At 39.4% G+C, this 16,603-nt stretch overlaps 1 protein-coding gene across 5 annotated transcripts in view; it reads left to right on the forward strand.

The window, feature by feature from the left end:
- Window positions 1-16,603, forward strand: part of hipk2 (homeodomain interacting protein kinase 2) — a 105,368-nt gene continuing 88,765 nt past the window's right edge. For all 5 annotated transcript variants that reach the window (XM_015374732.1, XM_015374734.1, XM_015374733.1 and 2 more), the window contains exon 1: window positions 1-365. In XM_015374732.1, the coding sequence (XP_015230218.1) occupies window positions 347-365 (19 nt within the window). In that variant the 5' untranslated portion in view covers window positions 1-346. The remainder of the gene's footprint in view (window positions 366-16,603) is intronic.

Consider the following 16,603-nt stretch of genomic DNA (forward strand, 5'->3'; position numbering starts at 1 on the left):
CCTCACTCCACAGACATGTCGCGCATTAGCTGAAGTAAACCTGTCATCGCGGCTCATCTTTTGGGCCAACGCAAGAAAAAAACAAATGAATAAATAACCAGCAGGTGAGGATCTGCAGACGCTCAGCCTTGCATCGGACCCCAGCTTTTTCCACCTTTTTTTTATTATTATTATTAAATAGCCTGGATAAAAATTACATGCATTTTCTCCACTAATGAACCAAGCCAGTAATGCAGGAGACCGAGGCTACCCTCTCATCATTTTTTCAAGATGGCAGATATTTATTGAGTTTTGAACAGAAAGCTGGCTTTATTCTTTGCCATGAATAACAGGAATCCTTGCACCGATGGCCCCTGTATACCAAGGTAAGGGCTCCTCTCCTCTACTCTCCGCTGGAAATGCGCTGTTTTCATTCCGGGCGCCTACAGTTCTCACACAATTAAACTGCATCTCACATGGAGGAACAAAAACAGATTTATTTTAATAAAGCGGCATGTTATTTATAGAATTATCATATGTTTTAACCTGATCTAAATAGGTTAAAGAAAGCCCAACAGTTTAGTGCATTGGAGCTGCAGTTAAAAGGAGACTGACTGCTGTCCGTTAAAATATGCGCTGATAAGGCACCAGATCGCCCAGAACAAGCAGAAAATACATTAAACTATCGGATCCGACATGTGGAAACGATCATTTAGCTTCCTGGAGGGGGGATGAAAGAGGGGTCGGAGACCGATCGGTCCCGGATCAGTCTCATCGTTCCTCCTACATCAAATTAGATCGCAACAAATGCACAATCCGCAGGACTTTCCCGGCTCTCCGCTGCAGGGTTGCATGGGTTTATGTCTCTGTTTGTTTGGAGTCGATTTTAAATGGAAGGTGTCGATATGGCTGCAGCATTGTGGCTGAAAACTAATGCGTTTTAGTGAATGCACGCTTCGTTTAATCAGATGCTGTCAAGCTGTCATTCTCTATGCTTATGGACAGATTCTCACATATACATCTGTTATGAATAATGCATCTGCAAAGTGGGTGATAATTAAAACAATGCAGTGGAGATAAATCTGGGTTTGAATTGTAGAAATAATAAACTGCATTACAACAAATAAAATGTTCACATAATTAAATGTTTATGATGTTTTATATAGTTTTCTGTTAAGTAGTCTTGTAGTAGTTTTTGTTAATGCTCCCTACCCAGAATTTGACTTTGGATCTTAAATAATAGGCATCCTTTCATGCAATTGAGGTATGCATGCTGATGAAGATTGAAGAGCGCATGAAAATGATGAGGCTTGATGTTTCCCATATTTATTTTGGAGCAGCCTCCTGTTTAATTTGTGTTTACTCTATAGTCCCTCTGCTGGTGTCAAAGGGAAGCCCTGCTTCCCCTTTTCATGAACACTATCAGTGAAAGAGAGGAACTCAGCACTAGTTCTCCAATACAAATTCAAATGTCCCAACAGATTATACAAAAATCATGACTAAAAGTGGGTTCTTTATGCTATATGAAACGAATCTGTATGAAACAAAGGATCCTTAAGCTTATGCTCTATCTTTAGAGTTCTCTCCCTGTGGAAATTTTGTAGTGATTTTTCATCAGGGGTGTTGAAGCTTAGAGGCACAGCCCGGCTGCTGCTTCAACATGAAAAGGAAAGTTGAAATGAGACTCCTATGCAAAAAGGTAATTAGTGTAAATTACATTCCCTGATTTCTCCCTTCACCATGGAGAGGAGGAGAAAGGAAGAGAAAGAGGCAGCAGGGGGAATTAATTACCTTGCCTGTCCTCCTCGGCATTAGAGAGGGCTGTTATGTAGAGCAGTCATGGAAATGACCAAAGTCTCCGGTGGAAAATAGGTTTAGGAGAGGGGGTGAGTTTACATTGAATGGAACTTACTCACCCTTGGCTAATTTACATCTATATGATTAACTGCTTACTCTGATTGTTTAAAGATGTTTAAAAACACTTACTAAATTATTTATACATTACAATATTTTTCACACTTTGTTGGAACATATTAGTTATTGTTTGATTTCTGGAGACAGTTTATGAAAGATCAACCTTTAGGAGGGAAAAGGGAAATTTGGGAAAAGTGTAAGGTAAAGGTTTATATTTATCGCAGTTTTTCATCAGAAAAAAGGTTTAATATAATGGCATGTGTTTGGGATCTACTTGAGCTAGTTCTCACCACTGAAGATTTGCATCCCTTCAGCCTGATGCTGCCACCATCAGGGTGTTTAGAGATCCACCTGAGCCGTAATTCTCTGCAGCTCCTCTAAACTTGCCATGGGCCTCCTCAATGCTTCCTCCATAAACGCTCTCCTTGCCCAGCTCAACATTACAGTGAGTTACAGAACATTACAGGATTACTTATACTTTTTCACGGCTCATGCTAATGTTTCTAACTCTAAAGAAAAGTTTCAAGCCAGTAGTGGGTGTTGTACTCGCTTCAGTTTGTACTCTCTTCACGTTGGCTCTACTTTTTTTTGACTTGTTTGCCTTTTGTCCACCCTGGCTCAAACAGAAGGACATCAGACACACCTGCTGGCAGGGAGGGTAGAGGTGCAATCACCCTGGGAACCTGGTCTCATAACCCAAACTGACACCTTGATGGATGTCTGATGAATGGAGCAGGTCCAGCAGCCCCCAGCTGTGGAAAAGCTAATATTCAGACACAGCCAAACCCCTGTCTTCCCACCCGCTCGCCCTGCTTGCTTGGCTAGATATGAGAGTTGTTGTGTGCTCATGCATGCATGGGCATATGTCTCTATCTGTCTGTGAGTCCCTATACAAGCAGGAGGATTAGACAGCTGCAGAACTAGGCGTAAGGCAGAAGAGGCAGAATTTGCAGATCTGGCTCACTCTGGCCCATGTATGACTCCAGAGTGGATTCACTGAATCCCACCTGGAAAAAAACAGGCAGAGTATGAGTCAGGAGCTGATGCTGCTGATGGTGGTGACAGGCCATGCAGCATCACATGCAGATTAATGATTTATCCATTCACACAGCCATTATGTGTTAATGCAACTCCGAGTTACCCCCGTGGTTTCCGAGAATAGAGAATGTGTCCCGCTCTCGTTGAGGTGAAAAGCAGAGGGACGAGCCGAAGCCGCAACTTTTTCCCAGAAAGGGCTCTCAGCTCTCTCCCACCCTCTTTCCTTCATGCTTGTTTTTAACAGCATGATTGATATCTTCCTCGCTGACTGTGGCCCAGGCCTTGGCTCCAAGGTTGCAGCCTTTTTAACTTTGATTAGAATTGCAGGAAAAAACCCCGGGGGGCTTCTGGGGCCATGGCAAGGCCACACCCTGAGGCAGGGGCAGGGAAGCCATTGGAGGGTCTCTCTTCCTGATTGTTATGACAAGCAGGATGGTGTGTTTAGTAAGGAATTGCACAGATATGGGGGAGGATAGCTGAACTGTTACTACAAGATGAGCTGACATATATACAAGGCAGGAAACTATTGCTGGTGTATACCTTGTAGGTGCAAAGGGAATGTTTATCTTTTTCTTGCTCTGTGATCATTTTCATTTTTGGATTATGCTAAGATGTGTTTGCATTTGCCTCTGAGGTATTCGGTAAAGTGTTTCAGTTTCCTTTGTGAGTATTGTATTTCTCTGTTAAAGGTTTCTTAGTGGAAGTCAAGAAAATCTGGCGTTCAGAGAACTTTTGTCAATTCATCGACTCATTTAAAAGAAGGACGGATTCAGAATGTTCTGTTTTAAATGGAGAGATGGATAAAGGAAAAGTTCTAGGAAAATCAAAGATAATCTAAGTAAATATTAGAATAAACCTGTTTTGAAGGAAAAAATCTATCAAAAAACAAGTTTTAGGGGCTTTAGGTGTTATTTTTGGTCATTCTCTGACCTCCTGGATGACCTCCTGGATGACTTTTTGGAGCGATTGCGGAAAAAGTTCACCACTGCTCCACATTTTCTCTGTTTATAACGGTTTCTCCTATGTTGCTGACTTTCTTTAGGTAGGGACAGGATATGTTATTTTCTAACTTATGTGTCAGACAGAATCCATTTAAGGTTTAGTTCAGACATCAATGAGGCCTTAGTGTTGTTCGCTAAAAACTGAAACCACAAGAATGTGGTTAATCACAGTTAAATCATCATAACAGGCGAAGGCGGATTGTGTTTATCAGCCCTGCACGGAAATAGCTCACAGGTGTGAGTGGAGGATTTTGGAAACAGGTGGTGTTAATTGGGGGTTAAAGCAGAGTGGGTGAGACAGATCTGAAATGACAGGTTATTAAAGGCCAGTCCAGCATGTATAAGCAGAAACTTTTTAGCCGTTTCAGATGGCTCAGGTTTGGGGGCCAGATGGGCTTTGGAGACCAACTACTTCTCTAAGATATTTATTCAAAAGGACAAGACGCAATTTAGATGCATTTCAAGTTCAAGAAGTTCTTATCTTTTTTTATGTGGCCGAGCCATATGTTGGAGCCCTAACACAGAGGCATCTCCATCAGCTCGTCTCTGAGGTCCTTGAGTCAGAAGAGCACATCAGCTGGTGACATTAGTTTGTTTTTAATCAAAGTAAGGAGGAGACAGATTGCCCGAGATGGAACCTGAACCCCTGTCAACTGCTTAGACCAAGCATTTCCTCGTCGGTTGTCAAGCACGTGTGACGGTCCTTTGCTTCCCATTGCAGTTTTGTTCCACATTGTTTGCCGTGTCCGCTTGTACAGAACAGCTGCTTCTGACTCCGACTGGCAGTGTAGCGAATCCAGAGGAAACGAGTGGCGCTGGCGTCTCGATTTCACTTCAAGCTGCAGCGACAACCTATCTGCTTCTGAAACTCGCTGACGCAGAGAGAAAAGTATATGTTGTTTGAAATAAAACTGACGTCTTAAAGCCTTAAATATGGATATACAGCAATGTCTAAAAAATAATTTAGACGTTTGCAGCCTCTATAATCAGGGCAGATAGCACTTATTGTTTATTAGAAAGGCACCCAGAGAGTCTCTGTACCTTATGACAGATCCTTTGCTTTGATGTAGGATGAGAGCGACGGTTCAAACAAAGGTTCACATTTTACCACTTCTCCACACGGCGCAGACTGAATAAGGCCCTTTGTTACCTTGTCCCTGGTAGGCAGTAATTACGCAGGGATTCCACCTGCGTATCCACCACTTCATACATTGAGGATCATTTTTCGTGTATGTGAATAATATTGCACCGGGAGGATTGATCTGCATTTTGCTCACACACTATACACTGCATCCTCAGTTTGCCAATGACCCCCCCACCCCAGAGTTCCCACCCCATATTTTTTCACCCCACCCCCATATCTATTCCTTATCCTGCCTCCCATCCTGCTCTGTTTGTTGATAAGCTGAGGCAATTAACCAGCATACAGACCATGTGAAACTCCAGTAGCAGCCCCATGGCCAGAATGAGAGCCCCTTTGGATGTTTGGGTGTGTGTACGGTATGTCAGTGTGTGAGGGAACAGCTCTAAGATGAGGTCTGACTTCTGTAGCTTTATTGTTCTTCCTAATCACAACACCCCCCATAAACCCCCTAGATCCTTCCAGGCTTTCCTGGATGGTCATATACAGCCTCGTCCCATCTCTACCCCCCACCCCACCTAAACTAAACCAACCTGCTTTTAGTGCACATCGTCCCAGCTCGTAATCCTATTGTTTGTGACGATGTCCCCTCACACTAGTCCATTTGACATTGCTGTCTGTGGTACAGAGCTCCCAGAGCCAAGTTATTATCATTGGCACATTTAGCCTTTCAGCACCACACAGGTTACAAACACATATTAGATCTTTGTGCAGTTTTCTTTTTATGTTAGAACCACAAACTTTAAACCTTAAGATGAGATTGTGGCTAACTGTGAAGGTTAAAGGAAACAATACTTGGTTTCAAAGTTTTTAATTCTCTAAAAATCTGAAAAGTGTGGTGTGCATTTCAAATTTTTGTCCCGTAGAGTCATTTTAGGATTGGTTATTTGGAAGTCTTTAAAGACGTATCTCGCTCTATGTTCATATAAAAATAACTTTTTTTTCTCATTTACTCGTTAAACATCAAGCTGAGCCTGACTGGGGAGATGGTGTCTATATGCAGCAATTTCCATATGTCACAGATTCTCAGTTGGATTTAGTTTTATTGATGATAGATTTAGGATGTCCTCATAATTCTGTTTATTCACTAATCCTCTCCAACAAACACATTAAAGCAGCGTATTAATCTCCAGTCCTCGTTTGTCCTTTTACCTTGTCTCTAGTCTAACAGACCTAAACTAAAGGACTGGATAATCTTCTCAATGTCCAATCAAATAATACTGAATTATGCTGAAGCAAAGATGCTTCTAATAGTTTAAGGTCCATGTTTTGGGCAATATACAAGCCTGCCACACTTCTCAGGCTATTATTTGTAGAAAATGCAAAAATAAAACATCAGGGCAATTATTCCTCATTGTTTATTTGCATGGGGACATTTAGTCCCATATTTAAAAATGCTATAACATTTAAAGCTTGAATAGATAAAGCATGAATAAATAATTAGTTTGGTTCTCATCGTAGATGGTAGCTTTGGATTATTATTTTAGGAGTATTTATCAGTCCAAAAAAAAAACGGACCACATTCTTAGGATTTTTATCTGTCAAAAGGTATGTGACACTCTGTGCAGCTCATAAATTCCAGTAAAAAGATTAAAGTTTGATGTGGTTACGTGACAAAATGTGAAGAAATGCAGAACTGTGCATGAAAGAGACGATAGCTGTTTGAACTAACCATCTTGTGATATAGCATAATCTGAATGAGCGGTTTGCAGTTTTTGATCAAAACTTTTATAACTTCTGCAATTTATACTCCTCTGTTGATGGAACAAAATATGTCTGTGTCTATAAGATTACTGCAGGGAAATATTGAAATGAACAGAGGTGGTGGTGGGATTACTGGATTAGAAGTTGGTGTTTCTAAAGTTTAATCTTTGATTTGATGCGAACAAAACAAAACAAAAAACACAAGAACAAAGTCAGAACTTTACCATGTTCAGCCAGATCAAGTAACCCCTGCCAGAGCTGTCGCTGCCAATGGTTCCAGCCCCTTACCCGTCATGGAAGAGAGGTAGAGCGATGGTTGGCTGCTGATGGGCCCCTTCACAGATGGCTGCAGGTATCGCGCCATGCTTGGCTGACAACCAAAGGACTTCAAAGCTCAGACGAGTGCTCAAGCTCATTTCAGTCCAGACCCAGGAGGTGAAAAGGCACAGAATAGAAAGGAGGCAGCAAATGACGAGAACCTGAGAAGTCAAGAGTCAACATCCATGGGATTGAGCAGCTTGAGTCTTTTTCATCTGCTTGTGTTTTTTGTCCCTCTTTTTCTGTCGAGTCGTACTTGATTTCTGTCCTCGCCTATTGGTCATTATTGTCTTATCTTCTATTAAGTTAATGGCTTCACAGTATAGGATTTTGGACTGATATAACTTGTATTTGTATTGCTGGTCAATTATTTATATCTAGCTTGATTATACTTTATTTACAAAGGATCATATATTTCTCGGCTCTTTCACCAATGTTAAAAAAAGACAACACAAGCACAATTGCTAAGTTTGCTTATGTGTTTCTCTTAAACACAGAACTGCTCTACGTTGTCTCTATCAAATACTGTAGCCAATCTGCCAGCCTCTTACTTTTTCCCTTTAAAACACGTAAACAAGCTGTAAACAAGATAAATTATTATACGTTTTCAGTCATTGACATTGCCCTTGGTTGGATTTTTAATTAATTTGTTTTCTCTTAAGTTTGTTCAGATAAATATTTCCTCTTTAAATAGAAATGTTACCTTTAAAAGGTCATTATGTAGAAATGCATTAATAGAATATATTTTTCAAAGAAAATGTTCCCTGCATCTGCTTTAAATTCACCTTTTGGACAGAAAAACTCAATTCTGTTACTGCCGTCATTCTCATTCCACCTCTAAAAACAGTCCAGGTCCTGGCAAGGGAGGAACCACGGCAACACAATGAATGTTTCTCCATCTCTGAAAAGATTTAATAGAATTTCTAATACACTGAGCTGTTAGTAAATTTTGTGTATTTTTTTAAATAAAAAGACCACTTTATGTGTTTTATAGAAAGAACCTGCATGTATTACAGAACTGAACTTATACTTTTCTCTTATTATATTAAATCGAAAAGATCTCTGCTATTTAATTCGAGCAGGTAAAATGTAGATATCAGTTCAATGATTATTAATTTGTAGTGAAAATCATAAAATAAAAACATTTTCATGTATTCATCAATTGTCTTCAATGGATAGAGGGAAGATCCTGGCTGCTTTTTGTAAAATTTGTGACTTTTTTAGAAACTGCTTCACACTTCTGTGTAAAATGCCTCCTAATCTTTCTTATTGTGAGGACATCTCTTGTCGCCAGCCCTCTACCTGATTCCTCTGATTCTAGTTTTTTCTCTGACTCCTGCTTGAGGATTTTAACACTTTTGTTTTCCCCAGATGCTTCTGTTTTGTTTTGTTGATGTTGTGATGTTGAAAATGAAATCCATTCCAAGCTTTCCAGCTAAAAACAGAAGTCTTTTTTGTTAAAGGTTTGAAACTGAAAAGCAATTTTGGAAGCTGTTATAACATGATTTTGTTTACAAAAAAACAAACAGAATTATAAAGTTCTCTTTTTAGCTGCATATTGCAAACAATTACAGTTGCAAATTTTTTACATTCCAATTATTCAAGGATACTTTCATAATCCACTAGGAAAGGTAATTTATAATATGAATAATATGTTAATCATAATAATTTAAATGAAAGTAAAAATTTGTTGAGATTTTTTCATGTTTTCGCTGCTTGTTTTTCTACAAGCTCCATGTCTTTTAGCTTGAAAAGCCTTTTCACCTTCAGCTTCCTCCACAAATTCAAACTGGTTTCCGACTTTCTGTATTTTGCCCTTCTCAGAAAATATTCATTCATAACCAAAGATGAATAAATACCTTTAGGTCAAAATCCTACTTCCTTATAGGATGTTGAAACCTGATCCAAAAATCGATATTAATGATTTTTTTATTTCACATACTAACATTTATAGTGAAGCAGACATCGCTGAGCGACCATTTAGAATTACTCGTTTAGAGTTTGTTAAGGTTTATAAAAAAAAACAGGCTGTGCACCTTTGGATTTATTCCTCACTTCAAAGCCACATGCTCGCTGCGACTGGTCGGCAGCTCTGCCTCAAAGCCTTTTGAACTGACCCCAGCATTCAGCCTGACAGACAGAGACGGAGAGGGAAAATGGCAGTGAGATGGGGACTGACAAAGCTGGATAAAGTAGGGCCGAAATAGAAGAAGGGAGGTATTGGATCCAGGGTCGAGAGATGAATACCTTCATCTGGGGGCCCATTAGCCTCAGCGGCGCAGTCAGAGGTCAGGGGGTATGAGTAGGGGGGGAGGGAATGGAGGTTCGTTTAGATGGGTGTGTAGGGGGGGTAGAGGGAGTTTGGAGGCGGTTGTCATGGTGTTGGCAGAGTTAGTTGGGGGGTTGAGGGTCTCTTACAGTTTCTTGAGTAACATGCAGCCTCCTTACATCTGAGGTGGGTGCTGTTGCAGCACGAGTTCTCCTTTCTGCCCTAGCAGCACCCAGCAGCTGCTAATGCACACAAACCTGTCTGTACCGCTCCAGCGTTTTTAGATAAGCTGGATAAGAAAAGATCTAGAATGTCACTTTTAGCTCCAAAACAGTGGAGACATGATTAGTGGTGTTTACTTAACTGGCCTTCAGTGAGTAACAGAGAGAAGGTGGGTTTTTGTTTTAAAAGACATTTGGGAACGAATGTCTTGAATGTTTCGGCATTATTTGGTGTCCGTCTTTCTTTCAGTTGGGCAGTTTTGAATGCGGTGATTAAATATCCCCGCAGGATAACACACCTGCAGCATTACTGACTTCAGTAACTGTAAAACATCTTCAGTTCTGAGTAATTTAAAGTCAATTTCTATAAAATGGTTTAGCGTTTAGTTTTACATTCAGTTGGAACTTTATTGGCATCTTCAGTTAGTATAGATCCTGCTGAAGCTGATGAACCATTTGATGGATCTTATATGTCCGTCTCGTTTGCACTGGATGGTCATTAACTGAGAAGCTGATGATTATTTACAAATTAAATAAAGGGAGTTGTTGGGTCACTAATCATCTTTTGTTTGGAACCCAATTGGAGAGACTGTCCTAAAGAGAAACATAAAACTGTAAAAAAAAATCTTAAACTATTGTTAATTTCAACTTAGCTGCTTATAATGTGTTAACAGAACCTCACTTCAGAAACTCTCAACTCTCCCTTTAAAGACTTGTATTACTTACTTGCCCATGCATCTCTTTTCCATCTGATGTATTTCTACACTTCTCAGTTCCCATAAGACTGGGTCTTAAGAAACATCTCAGATCTTAGCAACAGATCTAAATTGGGAAATTCTCAAATGAATCTTCGCCTGAGTAATTCACAAAGAAAAAGTTCTCAGTATGTACATAATTATCATACAAAGCTCTCATTATACAGTTGTTTCTACAATTGTTTCTTATACAAACAAATTCAGATGTGGACTATGTGTCTGTGGCAGATGGTTTGTGCAACTGTCCTCCTCCCTGTTTGTGCTGCTGTTGGTGACAGAGGACAGTGTAAATATAATCAGCTAAATCCATGGTTTTCATGCTGATTCAGATAGAAGAGGCTGAGTTTGCCAGACTTATTTATTACCTCAGCGCTGCGGCCAAAGGGGCTCATCAGCCGTGTTTATGACACAGTCAGCTGGACTGAGGACACATATGCCTTGCAAAACTATCGAGTGCTTGTGTGCATTGGTAATTTTCCTGGGTCTCTCTTTGTTGGAAAAACTACAGACAAAAAACAGGAGATGCTACAAGAGGAAAGATGAAGGCAGATTAAAACACTTTGTTAAACAGATTGATGAGTAACCTGCAGCAGGAAGGCACAAAAACCGTTGAGGCAACGCAGGTGGGAGAGAAGGTCTAGATGAGTTTGACCTATCGCCTTCATGGGCCGTGAGATCCAAATTCACACAATCGTAAGAAATATTTAGGCTTAGTCTATCACAGTCATTCCATATAAAAGTCATGGCTTTTTAAACTTCCATGTGAAGACCAAATAGAATATAATATCGTCATAACACATAAATACAGTTAATTTTTAAAAGCAGACGGATAACGCTATTGAAGCCTGAATGCAGCTGTGTTTTGGTAACACAGGAAGTGAGGAATCTGCCGTGCGTGACTGATCTCCTGCTGCCTTATCTCCTTTAACTGGTTCTGCTGTTTTTGGGGTTCATTGCTAGGTTTGGTATAGATGGTGCATCTAGATCATCCCTCTCAGTGGCGGGCAGTGCATATAGAACCTAGGCCTTCAGTGGGCACCCTTAAACTTAATCTACTTCTTAAACCCTTGACATTCAAATGTGTGTGCTGTTGTTGGCCAGATGTAACGGAAACAATAGCTAGCCAAAGGCTACTGTTCACTGAACGTATAATAACTGGCACTAAAGGAATGCACATGATATCCTGGTTATACAAAGGCTTTGTTGCATAATTTCATATTCAATATAATTCCATATATCACCACTTTCACATTTTCATAAAAGAAAGCATCAATAATTTTCAAATATGAAATGTATCAAGCATAGCTATAACCGTGAGGTTGAATACAGAGATCAATTAACCAAGAAACCCTGTTAAGACAACGGCAAACTTCTACTCTATAACCAAAGCTCTGCAATATTTACAACATCAGCAGACATTCAGATTCAATATGCGTCTAATTAGCAGATAGAATAGCGCATAAAGCATGAAAATATAATATATCAAATTCACCAGAGATGCTGATTATTTATAAACAAAATCCATCGTTCTGTCTTTGTGCAGGAAGTCTCCATTTAGTATCAGCCATTGAGGCCAAAAAATCTTTTAACAAAAGCAAATCTAAAAGTTCGCATGGGCCCATTAGCTGGCCCAGTGGGCCAAATCTGAAATCTGATTGGTTGAAAAAAACATTCCTCATGAATATTGTTAAGGTAACATCAGACAGCACTGCTGATTCTAAAGGCCCTGGACAGTTTGGATTGACATCGCAATGCACTAAAGCTAAAATTAAGAGACTGCATTATTTGGAATAAATTAATACAGTTGGAAAGAAGAAAATAAAAGTTTATGAATGTAGGTTAGTATTTTTGAATGATTTTAGGCCAGCACTGAAGGCCTTAAAGGCCCTGACCCCCCACCACTGATCCTTCTTAATATGATGCATAGTGACTATGGGCTGAAAACCTCTTTCTGCTTTTCACAAATTGCAGAACATTTCTTTGTTTTTTATTTCAGATATTTCTGGGAGTCATCAGAAACAGGTGTAACCATAAATCTTGTTATCAAGATTAGCAAAATCTACATGAAAAAACAGAGATCTGTGGTGATTTCTCATTCAATACTTTGGAGGCTAAACCACCCCTGTAATTTTTGTAAAATATTTACTCAAATATCCATTTTGAAACTAATGTAATAATTAAATGTGTGCTAAAATGCACATTAATCAGCTGTTTATTCCACATTCGGATGCAATCTCCCCTCTGCTCTGGAGCAGCAGGACAGTGCATGTCAGTCTCTATGGGAAATCCCTGTTGAGGCTTGAGCCTCTGCGTATGGAAGCAACCAGTGAGAAAGTAGGGCCCTGATTGGATAATATACTAAATCTTCCAGTGAGGCTAAACCTCCTATGGGGTCTATGGAGCAGGGGCAAGTTGTGAAGTTGGCTACCTGATGCTGATTGGCAGAACATGCTAAAAGATTGGACTTAGATTGGCTGAGAGAGAGAGAGAGTTTTTCCTCATGAGACTCAGACGAGAGGAAAATGTGATAATTCAGTCAGAACCGTCATCTTGTGCTGAACTCTTGCCTTGGTTTTTGGATTTTGCTTTTTCGGAGCGTTTCACAACAGCTATGCTCACCCATTGTAGTAATGTGCTTTATGTTTCAACATTTGTTAAATGCAAAACATTACATTCTGGTTTAATTAACACCACTGATCCTCTCCCATTTCAGAGAGCAGCAGCTGCCACTGGTAGAGATGTTATGCACATCTTTCTGCTCACATTCATTGCCCTGCATGTGGTGCCAAACTCAACAGCATGTTTCCTTTAGATTTGTTTTTCTTTTCAGTTTAACTTTTGAAATGTGCCATTTTTCATTTGATTTACTCATGTCTGTAATCTTTTCCTTTTCTTGACTGTACGTGTGATCCTTTTTCCCCTGAAATGTCAGGTTAGGGTTACAGTAGATGTATGATGGAGCACTCACCCACCAGAAAGTTCCTATTTGGTTTTCTGTCCATACAATAATTTCCCATTAGTCTCTGGGGTCTAGTGAGGGTCTAGTTTTGTGATATGTTTACTCAATGGTCAGTTAGTCCTATCAATGGAAAAGTGAGACCTGTAGTATTAATGGGCTCAACATACGGGGAGCAACAGGTGGCAGTCGCCTCCACTACTGTGAAACCAAACGCGCAGGACGCAATATCGATGGAGGCGTAGCAAATCCTGCATTTGGGCCAATCGTCTCCAAGACATTTGGTTTTAAAATCAGGAGGATTTTTACATTTCTAAAGCATTCAATGACAGACAAGAGTCAGTAAGATGTTAACCGAAATCTTGGTGTTATATTTACTCTGCAAAAGAAAATAAACTTGATGCCATTAAGTTCCCATCCAGCAGCCTTTTATTGTGTATCCTGATAATCCTTGCATGAAGCGCCATATAATATAGTATTTAGTTTCTTAGTTTTTAGTTGGACACAACTGAAATTATGTTTTTAAAAGATACTGTGACAAAAATGGAAAAACCCTCATACATAAGTTCCATATAAAGGAGAGTGATGTCGCCTCGCGTGTGTCGAGCCCATTAAGATGTAGTTCAGGGTTTTGTGTGACCTCCTGGATAAGTCCTCAGTGTGAAGGCTAGACTCTCCAGGGACAGTTCGCTGCTGTTCCATGTCTTTTTCATTTGCTGATAATTGTGCTTCTCTGTCGCAAAGCTTTATAACCCTCTGCAGGCTGATAGGTGTCAGTGACTTGGTTTCTCATCCGTTCAAGAGTTTCTTGAGACCGGGGCATCATTTAGGGATTTTTAGGTGTTTTAACTTACTTTATTCATTTTTTAGGCACTATTCAGGCCTTACGTGGTCAAGTGTGATTGATGATTTAAACGTTCAGTCCTTTTATTTTTATTCATCAATAATTTTTTTTTATAATCTTATTTTAAATATACATTTGTATTCTATTTATTTTTTTGTATTTCCTTTATGCCACTGCAGTGTATTTTCCTTTTTCTTCTCATGTAAACCTTGTTTAATTGTTGTGCTGCCAAAATGTGCTTTATAAATATACTTGCCTGGATTTAATATAGGGTGAAACCAGGATGGATGACATTAAGCCTCTTGTCCAATATTGAATTCATTTGTCGTCTGAAAACACTTTTTTGTATTTACTCCGATTATATCCGTCTGATATTAAAATTAAAGTTCCCTTATCCTAAACATGTAAGGAGAAAAAGAAAAAGCTGCAACAGGAGAAATTAACAGCTCAAATATGTTTTCACAGCACTTAAACTTGGAAGTAATTCTATCAACATTGGCACAGTTATTTTTCATATCTCTCCCCCCCATAATATGGGTAATTGATGAGAGCATAGTACTCTATTTAAACCTTCGTCTATCTCCTTCCTTTTTCCCAGCCCCCATGGATTCTCGTAAGCAAACAGCCGTCTGTAGCCTTACCTTAACATCGGCTTAATTTAATCTCCTTTTGTATTTGCATAGTGAAGTGCCATTATTTGTGAAAAGCTCAGCACAAAATACCACCAAATGAAGCCATGGTTCACAATAACTCTAAAAAAAGGGTACAATGGATAAATTACAGCTCCTCACCCAACCAAATCCATACAGCTCTGCTTACATCAATTTGCCGTTGCTTCCCTCTTTTTGTATTCTCTCATTTTTTTGTGCTGTAGGTTATTGTTTCTTATTTGTGGTTCTAATGTGCCGTGTTCAATGCAGTGTTTCCAGCCATCATTGTGGGTTCTAATGGCGTAGGAGGAATTTGGGCGAAGTAGGGTGTTTCTCTCTCTGCATGTAAATGATAAGCAGTCTGGCTGCTTAATGCAAGTTTGTGTGCATGTATGGTTGGGTCTGTTTGCAGTGTATATATAGTCAAAGCAGCCCAGCTTTATGCATGCAGGAGGTAGAGTGGAGTTTAACCGGTGCTTTAAGGTTGGGCTTCACCACACATGGGAAATGGGATATTAACCATTCCAATCCTACTCAAAAGCATTTTAGGTTAAATTGTACTTAAATAGTAAATAAAATATCTAATATAGATTAATTACATGCAGAGCGATTCATTGTATCTATTTATCTTAATCTGAATGATGATTATGGCTCACAGTTAATACTAATCTACTTTTCATCTGCTCAAAAATAATTTCTATTTAACAATCGTAGGAAGATTGCTGACATGACAGGTGTCCAATAGTTACTGACTTCCACAACAAGCAGAGGTACCCACTAAAGAGAACTGCTTTATCAAAGAATATATTTGATAAACTACTCTCTTACCAGCCTTCAAGGCTCTTTCTAGTTATTTCCTGAGCCTTTAGTATTTTTATAGTTTCTTGTGTTCTTTTTTTACTTTTGTTTGCATCACTTGGGACAGCCACATCCTTTACTACGGCTGTCCTCTGCTGTCTATCGATGAACACAACATGCGGTAGGTCAGCCACTAGGGCTTTGTTTTAGCTAAAAATCAAGATTGGGATTATTTTCAACCAATATTACAATTGCGATTTTATTGCAATTTTCTTTTGCACTAAGCAAAAGTGTGTTGATGTTTTTAAACCAGGGTCCCAGTTTTTTCATGACCTTGATACCGCCACCTAAAGGACGGGAGGGAGAAATTAAGCGTCTTACTCTTGTTAAATGTAACGTGACTAAAACTTATTGCCTTTGCGATTCGGAAATTGCAATTTTCTAAATTGTTATAATTATATTGTAAATGCAAATAATTGCCCAGCCCTATAGGTCTCCGCCATTTGGGAGTTACACAGGATTTTAGCTCTGTAACTATCCACCAGCCATATGCAAACTAGTTTGCGATATAATCTGGTACAGTGCAACAAAGTTATAATGGAGCTTAACATTGTCCCTTTTTAGATAAATAAATAATATCATTGAAAGCTAAAGTGGAAAGAAAAAGTGAGATAAGGAAAAAGGTGAACATGCAGCAGGGATACTTACAGCCCTGAGCCATTTGAAGTCAAGCCTTAAGAGACACCACTCACAGAGACCTATTGAGGACACAAATTACAACTTGGCCATTCCTTTTCCAGCATCAGAAGCATTTAATCTGAGCAAAGAAAAAAGAATATCCTTTTACTCAGTGAACCAGACTACTTTATCCATTCATTCATCCATATTTTTAGTGTTTATTTAAGGAATGTTATCGGTTGCTGGTGTTTGTCGACTTTATTTCATTGTCTAAAGCAGTGGTTCCCAAAGATTTTCTTCTGGGCCCCCCTTTGGATTACAATAAGATGTCCACGCC

This window comes from Cyprinodon variegatus, unplaced genomic scaffold (genome assembly GCF_000732505.1).
Source record: "Cyprinodon variegatus isolate N-32 unplaced genomic scaffold, C_variegatus-1.0 Scaffold108, whole genome shotgun sequence".
NCBI lineage: Eukaryota > Metazoa > Chordata > Actinopteri > Cyprinodontiformes > Cyprinodontidae > Cyprinodon > Cyprinodon variegatus.